Source organism: Silurus aristotelis, assembly GCF_946808225.1.
Source record: "Silurus aristotelis genome assembly, chromosome: 29".
In the NCBI taxonomy this organism is placed as follows: domain Eukaryota; kingdom Metazoa; phylum Chordata; class Actinopteri; order Siluriformes; family Siluridae; genus Silurus; species Silurus aristotelis.
In genome coordinates, this window is record NC_139602.1 from 6,209,942 (window position 1) to 6,231,096 (window position 21,155).

General features: G+C 39.8%; 2 protein-coding genes across 23 annotated transcripts in view; one reads left to right on the forward strand and one right to left on the reverse strand.

Annotated features, from left to right (window-relative positions):
• LOC310722498 (DNA (cytosine-5)-methyltransferase 3A-like) overlaps positions 1–5,678 on the forward strand; it is a 72,350-nt gene extending 66,672 nt beyond the window's left edge. For all 22 annotated transcript variants that reach the window (XM_083534980.1, XM_083534998.1, XM_083534997.1 and 19 more), the window contains 3 exons: positions 147–216; positions 553–671; positions 1,430–5,678. In XM_083534980.1, coding sequence (XP_083391106.1) covers positions 147–216; positions 553–671; positions 1,430–1,571 — 331 coding nt within the window. In that variant the 3' untranslated portion in view covers positions 1,572–5,678. The remainder of the gene's footprint in view (positions 1–146; positions 217–552; positions 672–1,429) is intronic.
• On the reverse strand, positions 4,121–20,801 carry gnpat2 (glyceronephosphate O-acyltransferase 2). Its single transcript, XM_083535200.1, has 16 exons — positions 20,639–20,801; positions 19,527–19,700; positions 18,495–18,671; positions 17,915–18,065; positions 17,713–17,840; positions 17,176–17,251; positions 16,864–17,015; positions 16,448–16,578; positions 16,118–16,341; positions 13,210–13,458; positions 12,743–12,822; positions 12,023–12,163; positions 11,825–11,924; positions 11,010–11,103; positions 9,483–9,544; positions 4,121–9,044 (listed from the first exon to the last, which is right to left on the reverse strand). Exons 1-16 carry the CDS (start codon positions 20,651–20,653, stop codon positions 9,001–9,003), a joined length of 1,998 nt encoding a protein of 665 aa, XP_083391326.1. The 5' UTR covers positions 20,654–20,801; the 3' UTR covers positions 4,121–9,000.
• Between the last annotated feature and the right edge of the window lie 354 nt (positions 20,802–21,155).

The following is a 21,155-nucleotide window of genomic DNA, read 5'->3' on the forward strand; positions in this document are numbered from 1 at the left end:
TCATTAGGGATACAGTTATAAGGAACAAAATGTTAGACACAAAACTTATACCTTCCAACTTTTGAGTCTCGAATTAAATAGAAACGATATCACATTAATATTCAAGAATCTTAATCTCATTTGTTTTGTTTTTTTTTCCCCCATAGGCCGTTAACCGCCATGGTGAACGACAAGCTCGACCTGCAGGACTGTCTGGAACATGGACGCACAGCCAAGGTGAGGTCTTCATGTATAAAACCTGCTAAACAAAAGCACTGTGGAAACGAGAATGTAGATTCGATTCGTCCAGTAGAGGGTGCTGTTTTTTTGCTGTACATCTAATTCCATCTAAGAAACTATTGGTGTAGAAGTACTACAGTATATGTTTGGATATTTATATATATATATATATATATATATATATATATATAAATAAAAATGTATACAAGATATATCCAGCCATGTTAGGTTCTTCCCTGAAACGTTTACCACAAACTTAAAGGCAGGGTGTGATTGCGATTGGGTGTGTTGGCAGAGGGGGCGTGGCTAACCGACACCGCATTTGTGTTTCAGTTCGATAAGCTGAGAACCATCACCACTCGCTCCAACTCCATCAAGCAGGGCAAAGACCAGCACTTCCCCGTCTTCATGAATAACAAGGAGGACATCCTGTGGTGCACTGAGATGGAAAGGTATGGATGGCTGGATTGATGGATGGATATTGATTGATAGGAGGATGGAGAGATGAATAATGGATGATGTTGAATGGAACTCATTGATGTATGGATAGTTGATGGATGAATGGGTGGATGAATGGATGGAGACTTGTGCAATAGATAAAATAATTTCCTGAAAATGAATGATGGACTTGATGGCATCACACTGAAGAGTGGATGGCTGTGTAGAATCATGGATGGGTAGCTATGTTCACTCATCCATTAATGAAGGGATTATTAAAGAAAAGGATGGATTGATGGGTTCAATGATTGATAGTGTAACACATGGATGGATGGATGGATGGATGGATGGATGGATGGATGGATGGATGAATGAAGAGATCAACTGTTTTAGTTCCAGTTAATCTGGAAAGACATCCTGTATTTAAAAAAATTACTAATGAAACCCAATATAGGATGGATGGACAGATAGATGGATGAATTGATGGAGGTATAAATGGACCATTGGATTGATGGATAGATGGATGGATGGGTGAATTCAGGTCTGGATGAATGGATAATTTGAGACAGACTGATGAATGGATATAATCCCAGAATTATGAAGTTTGGATAATGGATAGACAGATGAGTGAATGAAAGGAAGGAAAAGTTTGTGCCCCTTTAAAGGTTTTTGGGTTCCTGAGAAGATTCCTCTGGTGGAACACCAGAATGAGTGTGTAGACCAAGATTTTTTTGTGAAACATCACAAGAACTTTTTTTCTTCTCCTGTTCAGGGTGTTTGGATTTCCTGTCCACTACACGGACGTGTCCAACATGAGTCGTCTGGCCAGGCAAAGACTCCTGGGAAGGTCGTGGAGCGTCCCGGTGATCAGGCACCTGTTCGCGCCACTGAAGGAATACTTCGCCTGTTACTAAAAACCCCGCCCACCAGAGTCATGCCGTGCCATCCCGCGGCTCGCTCCGCCCCTTCATTTGCATAGCTCCACCCCCTCCTCCGTGCGGTTTTTTTTTTTTTTTTTTTTTTTTTTTTTTTTTTTTTAGTAGTTGCCTGACCACTTACTGGTGCTATTCATCAAGGAAAGAAAAAAAAAACCTACGTTTTGTCCGGCGTTCACGTCTCACCTCTACATGTCGCCTATTTATTGAAGACTTCGTCACTTTTTTTGGCCGCTTATTTCGCGTTTTAACAGACTTACAGAAATCATTTACAACTTCAGACACATTTCACATCTGTGATCACACGGCTTCTCTGAGGAAAAAGAGACATGCTTGCATGATTGTGTGGATGGAAGAGGGTATGTGTTTGTGTGTGAAAGAGCAAGAGAGGGAGAGGATGGTCGTCTCTTTGAGCACAAAGCATATTTGAGGGTCACAGCATCTTCGAAAACTAAACCCAAACACACACACACACACACACACACACACACACACACACACACACACACACACACACACACACAAACAGCCCTAAGACCATTTACATCTTTTACCTGTAATTATGTGGTGCAAACACACACTTACACACACACACCAAACAGCTGATACACTGTTTACAGTTATATCATGGTACTATACAACTACACAACTCCTGTACAGCCCATATACGCTGGTACAACTACGGTGCTCTCTCTCTCCCTCCCTCGATTTCTTTTTATTCTTTTTATTATTTCTTCTCTGCCTTTTTCTCCTTCTCTTTTGCTCTTCTTCCCTTGTTCTGTCGCGTCCCGCTATCTCCCTTCCTTTTTTCCTTTAAAAAAAAAAATTTGTCTCTCTCTTTCTCTTTTTTTCTTTCATTCTTTCGCTTTCTCTTTGTCTCTCCCTCAGCAATACTGATGCACAGCCACACTTGAGGCCTTACTGCTGAGGCACACAGTGACTGACACACACACACACACACACACACACACACACACACACACAGAGGATCCGAATTTTCTTGTTGCGTCCATGTTGGGAGTTTTTCAACGTTAAAGGCTGATGCAATACAGTTTAATCTTCTCACAGTGGTTCGGAAAGAGGAGAGAGGAGAGAAAGCTCTGTATTTTAACACACACACACACACACACACACACACACACACACACACACACACACACACACACACTCAGAGAGCTGCCGCGCTTCCAGCCCAGGCCTGCAGGGGGTAGCGGCAAAATACAAACAAATCGTTCCTTCCACAAAGCACTGTGGTGACGCTAGCAAGCACCAGCGGAACTCATTTCTACTGTAAATCACACGTCTGACTCCACCATTTTTACTGTACTGGTGTCGTTGTGTGTGTGTGTGTGTGTGTGTGTGTGTGTGTGTGTGTGTGTGTGTGTGTGTGTGTGTGTGTGTGGAGAAAAAGTTCTCCTCAACATGCTTTGCTTTTTTGTCCGACTGAGGAAATGATCACAAAAATCTCTTCGGGGTCTTGTCTTCTTTCCTCTACTCTTCTCTTCTCTTCCTCCTTTTCCTGGTTCTGGGTTTAGTCTAGCGTTCCGTCTGGCTCTTTCGATTTCAGCGGGGTGCAATTCCACCAACCATTCAAAACCTTTTGAGGAACTAAAAGGTTGTAGAACAAATCAGAACCAGAACTTAACAGTTCCTGTGCTTATGGTTTAAATTGTAACTAAAATAGAACGTTCCTGCAATGTTCTTGTGGTGGAAAACACCCAAATCCTCAGTCCCTGAAAAGGTTCCTGCGACAGAATCGCAGTTCCCAAGTACAACAAAGATTCCAAATGTGGCCGAGGGTTCCTAGATTGCAGAAAAAAAGGTTTCTGAAAGTGTTCCTGCAATGGAAACCCAGTTCCCAAGTACAACAAAGGTTTCAAATGTGGCGGAATTTACGAGACTAGAAAGGCATTTTGAATGTTTCCAGGTTCTTGAAAAGGTTCCTATGGTGCCTAAAGTGAGGTTGATGCCTAAACTAAAAAGGTTCCTAAATACATGCCTAGGTTCCTGAAATGGTTCCTGGGATGGAAAATCTCATATTCCGGATCCGGTTTTTTGATACTTTTCCATCCTCCCGGGGGATTCTGGGATAGTGGCCTCTGCTGTGTGATGTCGTAATATCTGGTCACATGGTGCTCCCAGAATTCCTTCGGCTTCAGTGGGCGTGGCCCGTCCCGGTGGGTGTGTAGGTGCTTAACAAAGTGCACACGACTTCCTAGTTATGGATCGAAATAATATCTGGATTACTGTATTCTCTCCACGCTGTAGTCGGATACAGATTGACATCCTGGTGCTTTCAGGAGCGTCCCCCGGGACACCGGGGAGGTCTGGTGGGCATGGCCTATTATGGTGTGTTGGTGCTCAACAGTGTGCGCTCACCTTCCAGTTATTAGTGCGGATAATCGGACGGGGTTTACTGTATTTATTGCCGTGCTGTTGTACACATCGTTCAGATCCGAGGTTGACAGGACATCCTGGTGCTTTCTGGCGCTTTCTCGGGATTGTTTCTTTCTTTTTTTTTCTCCCCCGGATTCCCAGATTTTCAAGGGTGTCCTTGTGAAATGAGACACTGATATCTCTCTGCTTTAAAAAGGCAGACTGTAAAGACATTTCTCTGCCACTTTCCAGACTCGGCTTCCCCACAGTCACTGGAATGAAAGTCCTTCAGCAGTGCTGGTCCTCGCCAAACCGAACTCCGTCCCCTGTCCTTGCCCCATACACACCCCAACACAAAAATCGTTTTCCCTTATCGGAGTCTCCTCTGCTGTGGTGCTGTTCGACTGTGAATGAACCTATAACCTTCGGTAGCTAATCTCGGAACCACTACTGACCCATCACGATGATAGTAAAAGATATTTGTAGGTGCTCTATCTAGCTACCATATCGCTGTAATAATACCGTGGGGCTTCAAGGGTTCTTTTGAACCGGGTGGCAGGCTCACCAACCAGAACTCCAGGCGCTGCTGGAGTCGGGCAAATTCCATCGCAACCAAAAAAAAAAAAGGGCTTGGATCCTACTTCTTTTACCTATTTGAATGACTTCTTTCTTCTAGCATACTCACTAATAACAAGATGCTGTGAACTGGTACGTGTATAAATTTCACAGTGCAAAGAAACAACGGACGCTGCGACTCCTATAGCGTGCTGCATAAAACTCGTTTAACAAATAAGCTAACGTTAGCTTCCCAGTGGTAGCTAGCTAACAAAACCGAGGGCTTTTTTTTTCTGACTCAGCACAATTTCTTTGGACGCCAAAGAAAAGCTCTCACACAAGTGACTTTTTTGTTTCTGTCTTTCTTTCTTTTGAACTTGCCGCATATCGGTTAATTCCTTCACTTTATACTTTCGAGGACCAGCACTGATCTTAACAAGTGTTAAGTAAAGTGGCCCTTATTTGCAAATTAACATCCAGACAGCTAAAATCCAGAGGCTAAGCCTGGCTTTTGGCCTTAAAAAAAACAAAAAAGATGCGTCGAAACGCATCCGAGTATAACTTAGGCCCACACGCCATCCTTTTCCAGACTTACTTCCTGTGTGGCCGAGACAGGACTCCATTCAGCCGAGTTTCAGCAGCAAACCAACTGTACATAGCTCTTTTTGCCTTTCGTTAGCATTCGATCATGTTTTGTGCTCTGGGTGTGTTTTCTCAATCCGTGTAGGCTAATTCCGGTGTGATCCTAGGCTGTTAGCGTAGCTGTTGTGATTAGGAGACTGGCCTAAGGCGAGCACGATTCTAATAAGCTGAGACGGTGGTGGTGATGACGATTGACGATAATAATGGAGGTGGTGGTGGGGGGAGGTCAATCTGCGAATTTACGAATTTTCCTTCCTTTCTTTTGCGTATTTATTAATAGTCACAAACGAGAAAGAGAGGACAAATTCAAGAGCCGACAAATAACGCAGTCGACAGTTTTACGAAGGAGGAGGGTCCCTTCACAGGCTCGTTTTACGATCTACACCGAGCGCATGGGGGGAGAAATGTGTAAAAAAAAAAAAAAAAGACGGGGGGGGAAAAGGTGCTATACAATTTATTCTTAAATGATTTAATAAAAATAAATAAGTAAATAAATATAGAAGTGAAAAAAAATATATTGTCAGGGGAAAAAAAAAATTAAGGATTGACCGGTCTTGACAAATGACTGTTTTTATGTTGTCGTAGTAATGGATTTAAGAAAGAAAAAAAGCAAGAAAGAAAAAAAAAAAGCACTATTATTTTACTCTTTTATGAATATATTAACAAAATGCATTTTAACTTTGTACTTGATGATGTAAAAGTAGAAAACAAAAAAACAAAAACAAACAACAAAAAAAAAAAAAACAGAAATTTCATGTGTTTTAGCCTAGACATCACTGTAGTATGAGCGTCTTGATGAGGAAGTCATTCTGTTAGACTGGACACTCGCTCCATCCTGAAAGGTTTCTGTGCACTGATACGTAACTCGCTTTAATCCTTGGCAGCGTAATCGACATTACCCAACATTCCTTGCTCCACGTAGTCCGGCTTTTGTTGAATTTGACTGTAATGTTACGTTGTTTTCTCTCATATATATATATATATATATATATATATATATATATATATATATATATATATATATATATATATATATTAGGGGTGTAACGGTAGATGTCACTGTACAGGCGTCACGGTTCGGTTCGTTTACTCCGATATTGGCGTCCCGAAGGGGGTCTGTGTGATAATGCAACACTAACTATCACAACAGGAAAAAGCAGAGAAAGAGATTTGCTACACACCAATCCAAAACATTTAATTGAATCTTAAATTGAATGCATTTGATATTTTTTATGACAGGGTTGGGCTTTACCTTTGAAAGTGTAATATATAGTCTCCTAATTCAAAAGTGGTATTTTTCCTAATTCGATTTAATTTGTACTTTCATATCACAAGACAGTTTTCAGTTCCGTAGCTGATTGCGACCAAACACTACTGGCTGTATAAAACAGCAAGCACTTTGGATTTGTTGTTTATTTTTGTTTTACTGAAACCGTATCGAACCGTGACCCCCATACCGAGGTACCTACCATTACACCCCTAATATATATATATATATATATATATATAGACACATGTATATGATTGTTGTTGCCTCGATATTTATTGACTACAGCCATGTCCTACCTTCTGTCCATCATATCTGGTATGTCAGTTGCATCCATCTCACTCTCTCTCTCTCTCTCTCTCTCTGCCCTTTATTCTCCATCATGCTCCCTCTCTCTTTTTCTCTCTTTTTTTTTTCTACTCGCTCTCTCCATCCGCAGCTGCATTTCTGCTGCGACTTGCAGACAGCGTGAAGAGACAGAGAGAACGCATGAAAGAAAGAAAAGAAAGAAAGACGTATAGAATGACTTGTTTCTTATGTATTTGTGCTGGGGAACACTTGAATTAAATGTACTGTTTTTGTGCAAAAAAAAAAAAAACTTTCGTCTTGTCTTTGTTTTCAGTGCGGCTTGAATTTGGCCAAAGTATTGGGACACCTGACTTTTCCAGTCGTACACTATATTTCCAAAAGTATTGGGTCACCTGGTCATAAGGACAATATGTGATTTTTGAGCATCACATCCCACATTTAGTCCCAATTCTCTCTTATAGTTCCCTCCACTCTTCTGGGAAGATGTTCCACTAGATTTATGGAGTGTGCTTATGGATATGTGATTGTGTTAATCAGCCACAATGTAAGTAAGGAGACCTGGGGTGCAGTCGTTCCAATTCATCCCAAAGGTGTTCAGTAGGGATGAGATCAGAGCTCTATAGCAGGCCACTCAAAATCTTCCTCTCCAAAGCATGTAAACCAGATCTTCAAGGAGCTCACTTTGTGCACAGGGGCATCGCAATGCTGGAACAGGTTTGGGTTTCCAAGTTCAAATGAATACGGTAACAGTTTGGAAAGGAACCACATACTGCAGGAAAAGTCTGGTGACCCAATACTTTTGGTATTATAGTGCATGTGGTTCTTTCTGTTGGAAGAAGTGGAAGATCTCTTGCTCTTGAGCTCCTACACTATTGAAGATCAGTATCTTACCCTGTCTGAATGAGCACAAATCTCCACAAAATCTAGTAAAACATCTAGCAGAAGAGTGGAGTGGAACGATTATACCAGCAAATTGGGATCTCAATGTGGTAACAAAATGAAATTGTGTTAAAATAGCGAGTCGATGACGACACCTTTAACATTCAGTGGGCGGGGCTAACCTGAGGTAAAGTTGATGGGTGGAGCTAAGCAGCGATAACAAATGGGTATAGCTAGTACTGTGTACAAATTATACCAAAAGTTTGAATAGATTTATTATATATGTAAATAAACTTTTAAAATACTATTTAAAAAAAAGGAATTATTCTTAAAACATATTTTCTGCTCCTGACAGGATGTGAAAATGTATTACTGATATTTTATACAGAGCGAATATTAAAAAATAAAAATCTATGTATCTATAATAAAAAAAAAAATCGATCAATTAAAACCAGGAATTGAAATCGTGTCGACTCCATCACACTTTTTTTTTTTTATTCCTAACGTAATCTACAAAATGATACAGTACACTATTTCATGCTGCTTTAAAACAATTTTTTATTACAAATTATCTACAAATCAAAATATCTACAATTACATGCCAGCAGGGGGAGACAGGTGTGTTACTGCATCTACAGTCTACTGAACAGCTACGAATGAAGTGTTACAGCGAGTAACGGATTATTCGCTGCCACTTTGCTAATTCTGAAACCTTCTCCCCCCCCCGTACAGTGTTTGTGAAAAGTATGGAAACACCAGGGGTGGTCTATTTACGGGTTTGGAGATGCATGCGTGCGCTTGTTATTTAAATAAAATACAAGAACTCATGAGTGAATGAGTGAAAGAAACTTCTGTGGAAATTTTTGTAAGAACTTGTGTAAGATGAAGACCAGGAGAAAAGATGTGAGCATACTGCCTCACCCCCACAGCCAAACAGGGGAAGTGGTTTGATTTGGTTTGGATGGAGACTTATAACAGAATGAAGTGAAAGGAGCCAACATGGCAACCAGTCCTTACTTCAACGCCATGCAATTTCTTTGGAACAAGATGATGACCTGAAGCGTAAGTCTGAGTTCTGTAAACGTTATTTAGACAGTGTTATTTATCATGATGTGACCTGCCCAGTCACCGCACCTAAATCCTACCGAACTGCTCTGGGATGAACTGGCTGTTATTTATGCTAAAGGAGGGGTCTTTACTTTTATATATTTGTTTCTTCAAAGTCAATCTTCATACCATTATTGCATAGAAACAAAAGGAGCACGCATGTGTCTCTCAGAAACAATAAAAGACTATACCTGGTAGGATATTCTGAGACTAAATCTTTGTAAATTATCAGAAAAAAATATAATTAAAAAAAGGCAAAACTGGAGGGTCGTGTCACAGTCTCGAGTACAAAGGCACCTCGGACGTGACGCTGCCATCTGAAAGCAAAAAGACAAGAGGATTTAGCATTACAGCGAAAGCACAAGGTCCAGTATTAAACAGTCAACATAATTATTGGCACCCTGAGGAAAATGTGTTTGTATTTGTGTTATTGTTTAAAAATCTCAAGCTTTACGAGTTACAATCTTCTATTTAATATTAGACCCGGATGCACCTTTTTTTTTATTTCTAAAAAAAAAAAAACCCTGTCGTCCTCGAATCACAAAAAGTCCCTTGAATGTTCCGCATATGAAATTTTAACGTGAGAAATGACACGTGTCTACATGCAGAAATACCAAACAGTCTCAGAGGACACTCGGGGTGCCAATAATTAGAATTCTACTACATGTCAATATTTAAGTGCTATTGCATATGTGTGTATGTGTTACTACAGCTCTTTTTTTTTTTGATAAAAGAGCTGAAATCTGTTTTCTTACCCAGAGTGTCCCGTATTCTCCTCAGCGCGTTTTGGTTCACCCTGTACTCGATCTGGTCAGCTCTGAGAACAGACAAATCAGGTGTTTTAAAAAGACAAATCGGCCAGAGATCAAATCTCATCACTCTAGGATCAGCAGGCTAAACATACAGGACTTGCAATTGTCCTATAAAGAGTTTTGACATTATCTTCTTGGTAATAACTCACTCTATTGTAAGGATCTGAGGGATCCTGCTAGGTATCCACACTTTTCTGGTTTTTTCTTTCCATGTAATTTCCTGACTTTCCCACCAGATGTCACCATTCTGTCTTTGGATCCCTTATTTAATTTCCATTGTTTGCCCCTATGTCTAATTAGAACTGAGTTCCCTATTTTGTGTCAGTTTTTTTTTGTTTAAGATGTGTGGTCTGTTTCAGTCTCCAGCCTTTTTTTTTTTTTTTTTTTGCGGAAAAATTTTTTTTTTTCCCTGAGATTACATTTTTGGGGGGGGGACCTGAGTTTTTGGATGTATATTTTTTAAATAAAAATAAATTTTCTGAGTCTGTCTTTCCTTTTAATCCTTTCACACAATCACATCTTATTACCAACTTATTTGCTCTATAATTTGACTCAAAACATTTTCATGTGCATCCCACGACGTTGAACAAACTGACATTATTAAAACGTGTGCAGTAAGAACAAATTAAACCATTAAAATATATTTAACTTTAAATGATATTAAAATACTGTTTTACATAAAGGAAATATGAAACATGGTTGGGACACTATGCTTTGCCCCCTCACTCTCACTAAGGTTTGTTGACGGTGGTGTGGTGGGTCATCTTTTATCCCAGAGATCCCTCATGTCTGTTTTACCTTCTGGTAAATTAATGATTAGAAATATCCAACAGAAATCCTACTTTATACATACTTTAGATATTCCAAGAAACAGTCCCAAGCCATCCATTATGCTCCATACTAGAGGACGACCGATTCATCGGTTTTGTCGATGAATCAGCACTGATACTGGATTGCAGCTATCAGCAAAAATCCATACTGATAGTTTTTCCAGGTTGCGTTTATACAGTACGAGAGTGGCCTCTAGAGGCAAATCACTGATGCTATGTGCAGTTTATCTAGAGTCTCTTTTTTTTATTTTCGATGTTTTTGCATGTCAATATTTATTAATAAATTCATATTTATTTATTTTAGCACATTTTCATGATTCAGTACTTTTTTTTGTAATAAAGTTCAGTACAATTATAAATGGAGTGTTATTGTATGTTTGTTAGTTTGTTTAATCGGGTATCCATTTTCAAAACAAGTAAGTAAGATCCAACCTAGCAATCGGTATCTGTAAAATCCACTACTCCATACCACAACAGCTTCATGAACACTTGGTTGAGAAACACTGATATGTGTGAGCATGTCATTATTTAATAAGCATCACTATCAAAGGGAAGAAGTAACAATAGGCAAGCCTCCATGGTGTTTTCCAGTCTGATGTTTACTCTAATTAAATTATTACTCGATGAAATCTGTACTTACACCTGGCATTTAGATGCAGCTCCCGTCCTGACTAAAGCCAAGAGCGCGTTCTTCAGTGTGTCTGAGGACAAACACTCATACGAGCGCACCTCACCTGAAGAAAGAGATACAAAGTCTGAGGAAAGTATGGGTGCAAGAAGGAAATTAAATAGATTTTGGTCCCAAATGTTTGTGTTTGGTCATACATTTTGGTAATAAATGTTACAACTCAAAGGTTAAGGCTCTTGGTTACTGTTCGGAAGGTTATGGGTTAGAGCCCCAGCAACACTAAGGGTTGGGCCCTTGAGCAAGGCCCTTAAACCTCTGTGTTTCAAGGGCTGATGGCTGATCTTGTGCTCTGACCCCAGCTTCCTTAACATCCTGGGATATGTGAAGAAATAATTTCACTGTGCTGTAGTGACATCTAAACGCATCTATCAACATTTGCGGTGTATCATAAGACAGTAGGTTCATTCGTGTTATGTTTGTTCACTATTGTGTTTTATTATATAAAAATATACAAATATTTTTGAAAAAAGCAAAAAATAAAGTATAAGGGCATACATTAGGTACACTTTCCTGTCGGTGTCCCCAAACATAAACGCCATCAAATCTCCTCGGTCTTGCTGAATGGTTTTGGCAAAACAACAAGTTTTCAGAACCTGATTTAATGTGCCTCATGGAACATTAGATACATAACAGCTCATATAGGTTGCAATTAACAGGTAGATTTTGCCCGTAAATAAAATGGTACAGAAATTGTTGTCCATGAAATATGAAGAATTTGTTTGCTGGATCCATAATCCTTCTGATGATACATGCTTGGTGATGTTTACCTAAGAGGATGAGTTTCACGGTGGCAGCTCGGACGTCAGGCACGAACCTTTTTTCCGTAAACGTCTGAAATGTTTCCTTGCCCAAAACTTCGAGCACAACCTAAAAATCATTTTAGCACAAAATGACTTCAGGAATCAGTACCCCAGCGGCCGAATCAATGGTCTGTCTGGAGACATGTGAACTCTAACTCTAATCACCTGGTACGTCTCAATAAACGGTTTGAGAATGCCACTGAGGAAGACAATGATGTCCTGGGCTTCTCCGATCACATTTAGTGCATGGTCTTGGATGCTCAGAGCTCCGCATCGCCGCAGGCCGGAGCAGCCCTCTTCAAAATCCTGAGATGTTGGTGGAAGAAGGATAAAACACAAGATGAGACTAAGGAGGTGCTATTATGAAGTGTCACGAATCAAGGGGACCTTATTAGCAAACGACGACCATTTCAACTATTCGACAACGATGCGTCGACATAAAAGTTAATATATGATGCATCGATTAAAAAAGTGTACCTAGGAAAAGACAAGTTGCCATTTGTATCGCAATGCATCGTTTTTAACACATTTGCATCGCTAAAAAAAGAAAGGTTTTTTTTACACTTATTAGTAAAGGCGCTATACTTTTATTATTTAGAAAGTGACCAATAAATTGTAACCAATATTTTATATTATTTTAGCTCGATTTCTCGTCGCATTGCAACCCTACGGAGAGTCACATAGAATACAGATTAACATGGAAGAGGTAGAGCTGTGTCTTCCTAAAGAGACAGAACGGGAAAAGAATCTCTGCTTTTTTTCCTTTTTGAACGTATCGAATCGTTGGCTACGCTTCGAGATGCGAAACTTGTTCTATTGTCTTCGTAAATAAAATCCACAAATACCACGAAGGGTTCTCGATTTTACAATGAGTTCGGGTCTCACCTGCACCGTGTGTCCAGGAATGAAGATGATCTCGTTTGCCAAGAGGTCTTGCAGGAAACAAAAGCGGCCAAAGACGTCCTCTGGAGAGGAAACAAAACCAATCGTTGGAGAAACTCATGCACAAAAGACACTGCTGTTCTTCTGATTCTGAGTTAATAACACTTGAGTGCAAAGCGTTCTTGCATTATTCTTGGTCACACAAGTCAGATTTGATGTAATTTTTACTTACAGATCCGATGTGACTGCTGATTTTGCTTGGTCTAATGAATTTAATGAATGAAATCAACTGAATTAATTTCCAGTTTGAAGAATGAGAAATTAAATGGCTTCAAACTCTCAAGCAGTCCATTGAAACTAAGCTTTCACAGAGGATAGATATATAAAAAAAATCCACACACCTACAATTTGAGTACAAAAGTGTCCTATGTGGTACATCGTATCATGTATAATATATCATTTGCACACACCTTTGCTGTGGCTTGGAGCCATTGCCATGGCAGCAGCCACCATTGCAGGCCGAGTAAACACGTGCAGTGCTTGGTTCCTGTAGGAGGCGCACATGAGTACTGAGGACGCTCGCCTGAGCACTGCCTCCTCTTGAGTGATGGGTCCTGGCCCCTCCTCTTCGACCAGTCGGATACGCCCGTTCTCAGACTGCACTACAGCGTGATGCAGGGCCATGCTGGAGGACATCACCTCCAAATCGGAAAGCTGTGCTGAAAAAAGTACAAAAAGTGCAGTGACACTGTATTTCATAAGAGGGGAAATGAGAAGTATGGGCTCGAATATAATTTTCACACACCCTTTTCTTTATTTCTTCGAACGAAGAGCCTAAACTGACCCCTTACATGTATCAATGTGCAGGTTGTATAAAACTTTCTTTAGGCTTCTCCTATTAGGGGTCGCCACTGGGCCCGGTCCCAAGCCCGGATAAATCGGGAGGGTTGCGTTAGGAAGGGCATCCAGCGTAAAAACATGTGCCAAATCAATATCAGTACAGATTTGCTGTCCTCTGAAAATAAATCAACGCACAGCCATTATTGTATAAATAACTGGCAACAAAAGTGAGTACACCCTCAGTGAACATGTCAAAATTGTGTCCAAAGTGTCGTGTGAGTACCATTGATGTCCAGCAACGCCTAAATCCTCCTGGGCATGGAATTTACCGGTTGTTGCTGTGATCCTCTTCCACTTCTCTATAATGACATCACGGAGCTGCTGTCACAGTACATGTTGGAATCCGTGTTTTCTCAATAAACCGCAGCTCCCCAGTTTTTGTTGGCAGTTATTTAGACAATAACTGTTGAGTTTATTTCACAGGACAGTCAATCTGTACTGCTATACAACCTGCACATTGACTACTCTAAAATATATCCATTTCTATAATATTGTCCTTTGAGAAGATACTAAAATGGTTGCTTAAATGAAAGGGGTGTACTCATTTTTGTGAGTGTCCTGCATGTGTCTGCTTCTCAGTCCTTTATAATCCACCACAGAAACTTGTTTCAAAAAACAAAAAATTAATAAATCTCTGAAAAACACTGTCAGGATCTTACTTATAGTAACAGTAAGAAAAACAGTTACCTATAATAACCTATATCGGAAACAATGACCTATACTGACCTATAGTAATATAATCACCTACACTAAGAATAACCTATGGTAACAGTAACCTTCAGTAAACTATGACATCACATAGTAAGTGACAGTAACCTATAATAACCTTTTAGTAATCTAAAGTATGGTAAATAATAGTAACCTACAAAAAGCAATAGTAAACATTGGTAATTTAGTAACCTACAGTAAGTATCCTATAATAACTTTTTAGTAACCTATAGTTAGCAATAACTAATAGTTGAATTCATATTTATTTGTATTTATCTGTTCATTTACAATGGACATTGTCTTAAGGTTTGTTCCTTATAAATGTAAGTTATCAGTAACCTACAGTAACCTTTGATAATTAATATTAATATAGTTGCCTACAATAAGAAAAAGTAACCTATAATAACCTTTCAGTAATCTATAGTAACCTCTGATAATTAATGGTAACCTACAGTAAGCAATAGTAATAAAGTTACCTAGTAAACTAATAGTAATCAATAGTAAGGAAAACCTATAGTTTTCTAAGGTAACATACAGTAAGCAATAGTGACCTATAGAGTAATCCCCTGTATGTAATTTACTGCAGTTTGAATCTCGCGTCCCCGGGCTTTTGCCACATAACTAATTAGTTTGGCTGATTTTCCCGGTTACTATAGCACGACAGACTGAAAAAACTTATAGGGAATTGTTTATATGGAGTTTTATGTTGAAATAATGAAATGTATTATTAAAAATATAATTATTCATTATAAAATGAAGTCGAATGTTGATACAGTACGGTACAAAAAGTGAACAAAGCGGTGACGTGTATCTTTTTTGAAGTCATAGGACACAACCAATAAACAAGCAGAGGAACTACGCATAGGCTACGCTACTGCAGAACTGTACACTGTATTTCTATGAATTGACACGAAATTCATCTCGCTATATTCTTACACATGTTTCCTGTGTGTGTTTAAATTGTGTGGGAGAAAGATTTACGGCTTAAACGATTAAAAAAATTACATTTTCTGCATTTTTGGGGTGGCGTCCGGTTTATCGCGGTTTTTCGTTTTTTAAGTGGGGGATTACTGTGATATACTATGGTAACATGAAACCAATGATAGCCTATAATAACTAGCATGAACCTATAGTAGCTTTCAAACTAATTGAAAACACTGTGCTAAGGTAATCTAGAGTAGTGTCTGGTAACGAATACCAACGGCAGCCTATCATAATCAAAATAAATAGCCGAAAGTTATGTAGATAAGTGCTCCCCAACATTTTTTGCACCACGGCCCGTATTAATGTCGGACAATATTTTCACGGGCCGGCCTTTCAGGTGTGGCGGATAAATAAAAAAAATAAAATGATACGACCATAAAAACTGATATTTTCTAAATATAATAATAAACGTGAATCCACTGTGTTGTTGTTTGTTCATTTTGCTCGCTTGGTTGTTTGAATTTAGCGGTAGTGTATTATGTGTTCGCGGCCGGAGCAGCCCCTTTAAGAAGGTAGCGGATGGAGGTAAGACATGTGACATGCATCAAGAGTGAGTCATAGACAGATGTGGTGGAGAGAATCTGGTAATTTTCAAAAATTTCTGAATTAGATGATAAATAAAACGGAAATAATGTAGGTTATGACCCCGACTGACCCGGGGGTTGGGGACCACTGATCTATAGAATAAAACATTGACCTATTTGAGCCAATAGCATCCTAATAAAGCTGATACAATAACCTACAACACAATCTTGGAACAAATATCAACAGTAACTGAAACAGTACCAGGCCAGTCGATCTGGGCTCCAAGTTGAGAAGCGAGCGTCCTCAGGCGCAGGGTTTTCTGGATAAACACGTTCCAGTCCAAGTCATCGGGGTTCTGCAGGAGTATCAGAGCCATTAAACTCCATGGGCTGAGGACCGAACCTCGCTCCTGCAAGTGCACCACCAAGTGAGCGACATCACCAACAAACTCCTGCAGATCGGCGCTGAGCTTCAGTGGCAAATCCCTGAGAGAAAGAGAGATTATTCATCATCAAGTCATGATCTCACTGTTTCTATAGCAACCTTAGCAACCATACACAAAAACTGAATGTTAAGCACTTGACATGTTACCTGGGGATCAGGTTGTACTGACCGCGCTGGATCCTCCCTTTAGCCAGCTCTCTCACGGACACCGGGTTCCCAAAGTATACGTGCATGCAGCCGTAGTTCTCCTCCAGAACTCTGCGAGCCTTAAGTAGACCCTGTACATACACATTGCAGTTTTACCAAAGCTACCAACGTACCTTGTGCATATTCCACATTAAATGTTGCATAAAACGGATAAAAATCAACACAATACTGCATGACTTAAAAAACAAAAAAACATCAAGAATCATCTGAGGTACAAGAGAAATAAAACACCTTGGTGCTGTTATACGTGCTTCCTTTTCTGATTATTTCTATATTTTCAGCACATCTTAAAGTGTGTCATTCCCAATTTCCCTAAAAAATTAAAAGGATTAGTAGGTAAGTGTGAAGGACGGCACCCTGGTGGTCTCGCTGGGTTTGGGAACGCCGAGCAGCTCGTGGGCGAGCAGAGATTCCTCCAGGACGCGATCGTAGCTGATGCTGATGGGAACCAGGGTGATGTCGTACACCTCGCCTTTGAAGAACGGCTCCAAAACCATCTGCATCATGCCTACACACACATTTCCACTCGATCGGATTTCAGCCGCAACGTCACAGGGTTTCGAAATCTGCCATGAGGCCTTCGAAAATTAAATTTACATCTACAAGGAATATATGACTAGCTTCGCTGACCCGTGTTTCAGCATGTACCTTTAATGCGATTAGCTTACCCAGTTTGGGTTTCAAGGACTTCAATGTCCTGCTTCGAAGTCCTTCCACGAAAAACTCCAGAGGGGCAAATCCTGTCTGGAAAAACACACAAAAAAAAAAACAGGACGGTTTTATTTGAACAAAAAGTTAAATAAATAAAAAGATTTTTGCTAACAACTTCTCGATATTGGCTAACCTAGCCAAGTAGCTCCAGTATACACAGGACCGTGCTAGTGTGAACAACTGACTAGTTAGCTTGACTTCACAATTGTACAGGACGTCTTCGGATGTGGTAGCGTTACATTTTCTCTTCACTAGATCTCCTGCTATAGAGCTCCAAACTTATTGGGATGAATTGGTCATTTCCTTCAGGACCCGACTTCACTTGTGTCTGAACGAGCAGAAATCTTAAAAAAATCTAAACAAATTCTAGTGGAACATCTCCCCAGAAAAGTCGAGCTTATTAACTGCAAATGTGGACTTTGTGGAATTTGATGTTCAAGAAGAAGGTTATGGTCAGGTGTCCACTAACTTGTAGTATATTGTAATTGTTTTACCCGCACTATGGTCCTGACGTACTCGGACAGCACGGCCCAGTAGAGCTTATCCGAGCCGATCGCACGGCGAATAAAGAACGCTCCGGACCGCCGCAGGACCTCACCAACCAGAGACATTTCCATCAGCGCTGGAGGAGAAATCAGTAACGAGAAACAAGAAGTTCTTGCACATCAAAAACAAACCCAATGTCAGTTTTTGCACTTGTCTCTAATAGATACTTGCGAATTCCAGCTGCGATGACGGGGACAGACAGGTCGTAGGTGAACATGATGTAGGAAAGCACCAGGAAGTCGATGTAGCTCCTGTGATTGGGCATCAGGATCACCGGGTGCTCCGGCATGGCCTGTTGGAGCTGAGAGGGGGCGGAGTTATCGGATCACCACGCACGTTCATTTATATAGCTAGCAGTTAAAACTTAATTCAGCTCTTTTCGTTTTGTTTATTTGATGATTTTGGTAATAAATCCTGTCATGTGACATAAACTATATTTAATTTTGGTCTGATATTTTTTTAAATTTACACTATACTAAAATGTGTCTAGTTTTTACACGTTTTAGTACAACAGATAAGCCGGAAATGTGTACAATTCTTCGTAAAATATCGTAAACACTATAAAATTGTAAACAGGAGTGCTTAAATGATTAACTATTCAACGTCCAAATAAAAGCTGACATAATTAGCTAGCTAGTTATCACACGTACCACCCAGCAAATTTGAATAAATTAGGATAAATTTACATTTTCAGAGTATGCGGGGAAAAAAAAACGGCTTGACGACTGACCCGTGCGAGTCCGTCCTCGTTCACCCGTATTGAGCTGAAGAGCCTCTTGAACACTTTAGTGAGAGCGAAAGCCATTAGGCGGATGAAGCTCAGCTGCAGGTTCTGACTCATCTCCTCCAGGATGCTCGCGGCCTCGTCCTTCACGCACTCGTACGGCTCACCGGTCTCTGCAGCAATCTGCGTGGAGTGTGGAGATATATTCAGATCTGCTCGGAGAACTCTCTAACCTCTTTTCCATATCATGAGTTTGAATCTTAGTCATGTGACCTGGTCAATCAGATTTATTTAGAGATCTATATGAGGTGGTATCAAAAGGGTTACACATAGTCACAGGGAGCAAAGACCTTCATAGATCAGTAAACAAAGTACTTTCTTGGAAATATCGAAACGTTTTGATACCCTCTCACCTGACCTTTCCTGCCGTATGTGGTTCTTCTCCAAACTACCAAAAAGCTGGAGGTCCACAATTGCACAGGACGTCTTTGAATGCGGTATAATACCCGAAACCCAAAACCTGCTCCAGCATGCCAATGTTGTACAAAGCGAGCTCCATGGAGTTATGCCTTACATAGTTTGGAGAGGAAGATCTTGAGTGGCCTGCTATAGAGCTCTGATCTCATCCCTACTGAACACCTTTGGAATTAATTGGAACGCTGAGTGCACCTCAGACCTCCTCACCTACATCAGTACCTGCCTTTAGTAACATTCTTGTGGCTGATGAACAAAACGTCCACAAGAGCACCACGAAATCTGGTGGAACATCTTCCCAGTAGAATAGAGAGAACCTACATACCTACATACATACATAGGACAACGGTTATCATGAACACGTCTGACCTGAAGGAACATAACCTCAACAATGATGGAACTGTAATGAATGCCATTTGGTGTCACAGAGATTAGTCTGGTTCCTCAGGTTTCTCAGGGAGTTCCTCCTCACCAGCATCACCACTGTACGTTGGAACACTGTATATTCGTGATCGAATTTCCTGTGCTATGGAGATTTTGTAGCTGCATTTTCGACTATCTCACCTCCGAGATGACGTAGCGTAAATACTGCGACTCCTGCACCATCCTGTTGAGGGCACTCACTGAAACAGGCGGGACCTGAGCGCTGAACATCCTGAGGGCGTGGCTGATATCACTGCCCCGCCTCCTTTCCTCCAGGACGTCGAAAAAGTTTTCGGGTTTTAAGGCATGCGCTCTCTGTGGCAGAGGAGAACGAGTTGACGTTTCTCTCAGCGTAAACGTATATTGTAACGTGACAGACAAGACGTGAAGATGAACAATTGGATTATACATTATTATACAATATTATTATAATAGAAGACATTGAATGTAAGGTTGTGTGAGACGCCTGGATACATTTTTGCATTTACGTATTGGGATGAACGAATTTCACATTTTTCAAAATATTCTAAATAAATGATTTTGTTTTTAATTATACATTTTTAATGTCCAAAAGAACTAAATTTATAACCGATCATCTCTGAAAAGCTGCTTTGGGACACGGGTTAAAAGCGCTTTACAAATCAAACCGAACCGATCTACATTAAATAATCTTGATATGATATTTATGTTAAATAAATAAATAAATTAATAAATAAATAAATAAATAAATAAATAAATAAATAAAACAAAAGCAAAACAAACAAATAATAATCATGTTTTTAATCATACATTTACAATATTTAATAAGCAAATTATTTATGCATTTATTATTATTATTATCATTATTATTATTATTATTATTATTATTGCTGTTATTATTATTATTATTATTATTATTATTATTATAAATTGTATTATTGACCGGCATCTTTCTAGAAATTCTTGAAAGATCTTTATAATTCCAAAGTCTGGAATTTTTAGAGGAACAATATAAATAATTTTTTTTTTTTTTTTTTTTTTTTTTTTTTTTATCAAATAATCAATCATTAGTTCATTATTTTTATTTGGGGTTTTTTTTGTTGTTTGTTTGTTTGTTTTTGTTTATTATTTAAAAAAAGGTGTTTGTTTAGGACTAGTAATGAGTTTCTCGGCTTGAGTAACAAACTTAAAAGACATTTTGCACTACTTTTTCTCACACACACACACACACACACACACACACACACACACTGAAGAATAAAACATTCTCATACCAGTACACGGTCCATGGCTCTGCGTCTCAGCAGCAGGTGCACGCGCTTCCTCCAGCCGGGTACCGAATCGGTTCATGCGCGAGCCCCAATCACCTGCTCCGGTTTGGGCAACTCCTCCTCGGAGCGGTTTGCGCGCGCGACCTTCTGCACCGGGAGCAGCTCCTTCCACTGCGCAGATTCGACTCCCTTTGTGAGGAGAAAAAAAAAAGAGTCGATTCTTTGATTGCAGGGGCGAAGGATGAAATGAGTCGACTCCGAACCGAGTTTTAGAATCGAAGAGTGTCGATGAGTCGACACTTTGAGACGATTGCTGCAAGCTAGGATCACTTTACACATGAATTCAATAATAATTACTTTTCAGGAATAAAGTCAGGCAGTTCCATGGATGCCAATGTCATTACTAAAGCAAGAAACCCAATGAGCACAATTCATCAAGTCTCCTTTCACTGGAGCCGCAGCCATCGCGTACGTCATCTCTAACAGAAGCTTCGATATTTACCTCATGAAAATGAGTTTT

Coding starts and splice junctions, on each gene's coding strand:
- gnpat2 (XM_083535200.1), bottom strand. Junction 17,841..17,914: donor CAAGTATCTATTAGAGACAA/GTGCAAAAACTG, acceptor TTTCTCCTCCAG/CGCTGATGGAAATGTCTCTG. Junction 11,925..12,022: donor CGTTTATTGAGACGTACCAG/GTGATTAGAGTT, acceptor AATGATTTTTAG/GTTGTGCTCGAAGTTTTGGG.